The sequence below is a fragment of the Acyrthosiphon pisum genome, chromosome A2 (genome assembly GCF_005508785.2).
Source record: "Acyrthosiphon pisum isolate AL4f chromosome A2, pea_aphid_22Mar2018_4r6ur, whole genome shotgun sequence".
In the NCBI taxonomy this organism is placed as follows: Eukaryota; Metazoa; Arthropoda; class Insecta; order Hemiptera; family Aphididae; genus Acyrthosiphon; species Acyrthosiphon pisum.
In genome coordinates, this window is record NC_042495.1 from 44,453,072 (window position 1) to 44,460,770 (window position 7,699).

General features: G+C 28.7%; 1 protein-coding gene across 1 annotated transcript; it reads right to left on the bottom strand.

The window, feature by feature from the left end:
- Positions 1-1,792: 1,792 nt before the first annotated feature.
- On the bottom strand, positions 1,793-6,210 carry LOC100164945 (testis-expressed protein 10). Its single transcript, XM_001948333.3, has 10 exons — positions 5,859-6,210; positions 5,435-5,797; positions 5,180-5,360; positions 3,533-3,681; positions 3,079-3,261; positions 2,733-3,012; positions 2,410-2,665; positions 2,166-2,320; positions 1,968-2,086; positions 1,793-1,858 (listed from the first exon to the last, which is right to left on the bottom strand). The coding sequence occupies exons 1-9, from the start codon at positions 6,054-6,056 to the stop codon at positions 1,971-1,973; spliced, it is 1,881 nt and encodes a 626-aa protein (XP_001948368.2). The 5' UTR covers positions 6,057-6,210; the 3' UTR covers positions 1,793-1,858; positions 1,968-1,970.
- Between the last annotated feature and the right edge of the window lie 1,489 nt (positions 6,211-7,699).

A 7,699-nucleotide genomic window follows, 5' to 3' on the forward strand; every position in this document is an offset into this window, starting at 1 on the left:
TTTGATTCTGAATTCAAATTTAACACGTCCATTAGGTGGTGACACGTCAAAATATCCCCGCAAAAATATTCCATGACAAGATATCCTGCGTAAATAATAATACAATATATTTATTATTTACGTTTATAGAACACAAAAAAAAAACAATTAAAATTTTTTTAAATAAATATTAAAAATATTAATCTTTTTCAATCTTTCCGTGTACACTGAATGAATAGCCTTCAAGGCTTCAACTATTAGTAATTTATTGCCTTTGGATAAATTCTATCATTTTTTTACTTTAAAATTATAAAACAGTTAATTAAATAATATAATTTAAGACTAGCCACTAGGTATTAGCTAATAACTCACGACACGCATTGTAGGTAATGATCACAGATATATATATATATTTTATATCTGTGGTAATGATATAAAACGTCTAACGACACACTATACCATGAACAAAATAACGAATAACAGACAATGAATTTAGATAGGTAAAGTGCGATTATCAGGTACTTCTAATCTAATAGCAATTTTTATAATAAAGGTTAAATTTTGAATAAATATTTATGTAGGATATTTTGTTATGGAACGCCATTAGGCATACCTACTGGCTAGTGGCCTGCTTGTCGCGAACTGTCACAGTACACTTGTAACTAATGAAACTTACTAAATATATAAGTACAGCAGAATACCTATGATAGTCCCCTGATTTTTTTTTTGCGTTTTAATGATTTAAAAACTCGTGACAAATGTGCTCACCTTTCGACTTTCAACGATACAAAATTAATGATTGAATGAAAAATATTTTGCTGTAACTTTAAAAAAAAATTTTACAAAGCTGGAAACTGTGGCTGGTGAGACAGGCAAATGGAAGGGGTGTGATAGATTGGTGTGTTGTACCTATAGTAAATATTATAATATTATGTGGAATTTACCGGGTAAAGTTGACTACAGAGGTACCTAAGTTCAAAGTTGACACACATTAGATAAAAGTTATAAATGTTATGGTCGGCCATAAGTCACAACACAACACCACTAGGTATGCGTCAATCGTATACAATTATAATAAAATCAAAATTGTTTATTTTAAATCCCTCTAGACGTAATCAATATAAATAAAATAAAATATAAATGAAAATATAAATAAAATACCTATATATATTTTGTATATTAGTTTTATATTGTATTGCTTACATAATATATCAATTTATATATGAATCAAAATTATATTGAACAATGTAAATAAATAATAGTATAGGTAAATATTAGTATTTAGTGCCTAAATAAATTATGGAAATTTTCAAAACGTATTAAGGCGGCTCTTAGTGGCTTTTATTTAAGGGGACACTATTGCCCACTCTGTTAAATATCTGAAGGGGCAGATGCCCCCTTGCCACCTCAAGATTATACCTATGGTTATATACATATATATTTATAATATTATATTATAATTTATAGTTATAGTATATACAACCGATAGCACCCTTTATCATGGATCCAATTTTAATTCACAGGGCTGGCCTATGAACGTAAGGTATTTGACGATATTACAATGTTTGAGTTAGTTATTGAATTGGTATATAAAGGTTAATAATATAGTATAACGTTAGCCTTTAGGTAATAAAATAATGATCTAGGTCCTAGAATATAATTGTGATGTGTAAAAGTATAGGATGACGGAGAGGTACGCTAAATTGGGTGTGTTCTTTTAAGTAAGGAGAATGGATAGGGCTCTTAATGAGATTATGAACGATTAATGATATAACTCATAACTAAAGAAAATTCAACATTTAAATAAAATCGATTTTTTGTCATTGAAAAGCAATTTTTTTATATTGTTCCATGATTAGAAGATTCCATTAATTCCAAACTAGAAAACATAAATAACAAATATTAATTACTTAACTTAGATTTATCAACATTAGTTAGACGAATGTATGAAAACAGAAAATTAATGTTAATAACAAAATTGTAAATACATATTAATTAACCAGTCCAATTTCTTTTTCCCAATCATATTGTGTATACATCATATCTTTTAATAAAGTCTGACCATTCATTTTGTCAGCTTTGTTGTCTGCTACAATTTCAACATTGTCTAAAAACACAAACAATAAAAAAATTAAATACAAGTAGAAAATAAATTAGAAACCCACAATGCACATTTAATCACTTGCCCAATAATGCTGGCTTTAACATGTTAAACGATTTGCTAAACTCTGGTAAATTATATCTTGCCACATTTGACAAAGCTTTCACTAAATGATATGGTACTTTACGTTGACACATGAATTCTGGTAATAAAGTCAGCCAGCTACCAAATTCTTCAACTCTGAAAAAAATGAGAAATTTTAACAATGCATTTAATGAACATAGTTAGGAAACTAGATAAATATAAAAACATTATTAGTCATAACTTACTCTTCAGCTATTTTTAAATGTGTTTTTGATGCGATTGAACACAAGTAATTAAACACTAACTTGGTTTTCTCGTGACGATGACGACTATCATTTGTTACCATATCATTGTGAATAATAACTAATTTTTCGATGACAGAATTCAAGTCAAAGGAGTCCTCAGGTTTAATCAAATCATTGTTTTCAGATACAGTTTCTAGACAATGCATTAGCACAACAAAAGATTGATGATCAATTGACTTGTATGAATTTAATGAATCTGAAAATATAAATAATTATTTAAGTTAAAAATTTGAAAATCTTTAAAAATATAATTTTATGCTTACTGTTAATATATAAAGATATGATTTTGACTGGTACCGGTAATATTTTATATTTACTGAGTAAAAAATATACAAGACACAGGTCTATATTTTGTTTGGAACACTTTGTGTCAGATTGTACCATACTGTCTCCAAATAAATCCAAAACTACATCTGTATCAGTTTTGTGTTTTTTGACTTTATCTGAAGTACGGCCACCACTGTTAAGTGTAATATAGGGGAAACCATTTGATATAAATGTTTGACAAATCTTAGGGCCATAATTAATGCTAAACCAAGCCATCTGAAAATGTAATATTACATAAATAATTATAATATAGATAATAGATATATGTATATTCAAATTTACCATTTCTGATGGATTATCAGAATTTTGAAAAATTTTCCATAACAAAAGAATAATATCCAATATACATTTTAATATTGATGCTGTTTGTAATGAAATTTCCGAACTGTTTTTATTTTCTCGTTTGCTGGGAGCCACTTCAATGAAAGTATCAATCAAAAGAGGCATCAATGATGCTGTATAATTCTAAAATTGAAAAATATATATCAATACAACTTTTGAAAATAATGATAAAGAAAAAAAACACACATCATTGTAAAATCAATAATTTCATTGTTCCACTCAGAATCTAAAATGTATTGCAACAAAAATTTTTTTGTCAGCTAAATATATTGAACAATAGCTTAAAAATAAATACTTAGTTACTAGCTCAATAATATTTATTTTAGTTCAATAAGAATGTTTAAAACTTTTTGATTTATTTTGAATATATAATAAAACAATTTAATTTTCTAACTTGAATTTCTGTCGTTGAAGAATTCTTTTCAGCCTTTTGAAAAATATTAAAATCCAAAGGACCGGTTTTCAAACTAATGGAATTGTACAATGGAACATGTAAACGACAAGAATCTTTCCAATTCACAGTTCTATTTAGATCTGAAGAATCTAAAAAACGTGTTAATTAAAAATTACATTTTTAAATTTAGATCTATACATTAGTTCTATAGTAAAATATTTTCAAATTTAATTACAAGAATCATTGTTTTTTTTTTAGATATTTTCTTCGACATACTTTCCACAATAATATAATACGTTATTTATGAGAATTGCATTGATAGTTTAATATTTAACTACATAACAACCAGTCCTGTAAAGAATACTTTTAAAAAGTACTTGAGTAAATACTCAAATACATTTTTTTTTAAGTATTTAAGATACTACTCAAATACTTTGAAAAAGTATTTGGAATACTTTTCAAATACTTTTGGTTTTTAAAGTGGGTTTATAATTATCGTAATAAAAACACATAGGTAGTAGGTAATCTAATAGTTATCTAATATAGTTTTAAAGGAAATATTGTTATTCAATATTCAATAACTTTTTTTAAAAATCTGGTTTTCACAAACCTTTGGGCTTCAGCTAATACAGAAATACAGAATATTAAATAAAACTATTATTCTATTATTGTAGTTGACAATAATATTTTTCCAACCAATTATTTCGAATAAAAATAAAATGTTCGAAATAAAAAACCAAAACATTCAATACCAAAAAGTATTTAATACAAAAAAAAGTATTTAAAATACCATTCAAAATACTTCATGTTGAAAGTATTTAAAAAGTTATTCAATACTTAAAAAAGTATTTGAATACTTTTACTTAAATACTTTACAGGACTGATAACAACTATATATATAAAATATTTTATCAAATAAGTATAGCTTTTAGTCTAAAAGTTTTTGAATCTACTATAGTAAATATAAAAGTGTGCCTATTATTAGCAGGGATTCTTAACCTTTTTAATAGATTTTCATGGCACATATATTATGGAAATAAATATACATTTCAATAAGCGGAGACTTCTGTACATATTTTATTTAAGAAGTTATTAGGACACTATATGTTTTCTTTCTCTGACCCACACACATTACATAGAAAATGTTTGTTGAACCAACCCTGCATTAATACTTTTAATATTAGAGTGAACTAATTTACTATCAAACTTCAAGCTAAGAACATTACCTATGTCCTTACTTTGGCTATTTAATGATATTTTAATTTGTATGTAGCTATGCAAGTTATTAACGTATAAATTAATACAATTTAAAAATGTTTATAAATTGTATAAAAATAAAAATATCATAAAATAGCCAACGTAGGAACACATATAATGTTCTTAGCTTAAAGTTTGATAATGGGAGAATTCAGTCTAATATTAAAATTAACACCATATGGTTGGTTCTGCTAAACATAAATCTTTTATGATATGTGTGAGTCAGAGAAAGAAAAGAAATGGTAAGCTAAAATGGAAATATATTTTAGACACATAATAAGACAACAATTACATGGCACATCTGACAAATTTATGTACCATCGCAAATTGGTTAGGAATTGCTAAATTAAAGCTTTGATGTATTGATAATTTAAAGATATGCATAGTTACTTTCTGATCTTAATGAAGTGTTTTTGACAATTGCACTCAACAATGAACGTAAACTATTTAATACTTTTAATCGCCAAACACTTGTAGTCGTATGTTCATTGATTTGTACAGTGAGTTTACGAGAAGTTGTATCACTTAGTTTTGAAGATATTAAATCTAAAAAACCCGGCAATACTACAGTCTAAATTATACAAAGGAAACATTTTGTCTAGTCAGTCTGGATTGTATGATTAAAATAGTAAATGTATGTAATACCTGACAATGGACAGCTGTAAGTTTAGGATGTTTAGTTATAAGAACGTCCAACACATTAAGAGACGTCTCTCTAACAGCTGAATTAATGTGACTCATTGCACAAGCTAAATATCTAATGACGATTTCAAAAGAAGGAGCAATCTGCTTTTCTTCTACAGCCGTTAATATTGATGATAATAACTTAACAGCCAATTGGCGAATGTCCGCCTCACCATCTAGTGTCAAACGTGAAGCTGCTTCTAAGAAAGACGACAAGTGAACGGCCATGGTTTGTGGAGGATAAGAAGCAACTAAGTCTATAAGACCTTCTAGTCCAGACTGCCTTTGCCACATGTTATGATGATTTAATCTCGACAGTAATTCCTTCAAAAATGTAGAGCATAAGTGTAATTATGATTTAAGTTGTACAAATTTAAGTTCGTACCTTGATGTTTAAGTTTCCCTTGGAAAGTATTTCGTGATCACCACGTTCTTTGAGTTGGCCATGCAATACGATCTTGCGTACTTTGAAATTTGTATCCGTCACATTTTGTCCTTTAGGCAGCAGTGTCTTATGCGCTACTTTCAAATGGACTTTGGCCTTTTCCTTTTTTACAAACTTTCTTTTTCCAGACTTGACCATTGTAAGTTTTTGTTCCGATTTACAAAAATATAAAACAAATCAAAACGAAATGTCACGTCGTATTAATATGTAAAAGCATTAAGCCATGATATAAACAACAATTGTTTATATCATGCATTAAGTCAACTATTTAACTCTAAGCAGCGGCGAGTGATAACTGTTGAGTGATAAGTGATAACAGACCGTGGTGCAGCCACGAGGCTGTGCAGTGCGTACGAATAAAAGTGTACAACTTTACTTCCGGACACCAACTCGCTACAGTGTCGCCAACAGTAATCCCGAGAGCCGACAACGTCACATCGATCGCCGGAAACGACATGTGATCCGGCAACGTCGTGGCCAACCGTGCGAGAGAGAGCGAGTGAGTGAGTGAGACAGAGACTATAACACTTATTATGTACAATGTACTAAATTATTATTATTTATTCTGCAGACCGCGGTGCAAACATGGTTAAATATTTAGCGACTATTGAGCCTTGGGCAGTTCCTACGTATTGTGCACACTCATTATAGTATTATACCATATAAAAAGGGAAATTGTGATCAATTTATGTAGAGTAAACTTCACACGATTAATTTTATTGTGACAATAATATTATTTATTAATAAATCATATTAATTTAGTTTTGATATTTTCAATAGACCTATTTAACATATCTTGACACCTTCTATGTTTTATATCGGGGATTGGTAACTCAATGGTAGGTATTATAGGGACCAAAGAACATAGAAAGCAAAAAAATTTTTTTTTTTAAATTGCTACCTATGTTAATCACCGGCTAAGATAAAAGATAATTTAGTCCGTGATGTTAACATATATATGCCCCTTATAAATAATATAATATTAATATGAAGTATAAAGTAATAATCAGATAATAGTTCAATAGTAGATAAGAATTAATATCTACATTTTTACGATAACCATTATATCGATTTGAATAATTGTATAGGTAAATATAATAAAATAGGTACAGAAAAATTCTAATATTTTATATTTTTATAAAATAATTTTAAATGTATACATTTTTAACTGGTCCGTACAGTTAAAAATGGTGAGCGAGCCGCCAGTTTCCCATTCCTGTTCTATACCATCAATACACGGTGAATAATATGACATTGATCGTGTGTTGGGCCCTTTGGTATAAAAGTTACTCACTAATATATTAATATGGATCAATCAAGCCGGTTGCCGAGAAGGTCACCCTACGCCTACCACCGTAGGTGAACTGCAAACACGGAGCCGAAAACTCGTACGGAAATGACGTGTGTCAGTTTGTGGCACAGGGTGAGGGTGTGACGTGAGTGAATGCAAGCGTGCTTAATTTTCGGACCACCCAATGTCTGTAGGATTGAATGTCGATTATTGTGCATAGGTGTAATCCCGCCGCCAAGCTTTCTCTTTGTTCTCAAAAAAAAATACAACAGGTTAGTACATAATATACCTACTTAAATATGGTCGACCTGAGTTGTATTTACCTATATACCTAATATTATACGCGTACCTGTACATATATGTATACGATTTGTATACGATTGTAACATAGGTATCTATTAAGATTCTATACTTGTATTAAAAAAAAAAATTACATTTTTTAACATAGGGATTCATTAAGTTTTCTATTACAATATGTTTTTAATGACAA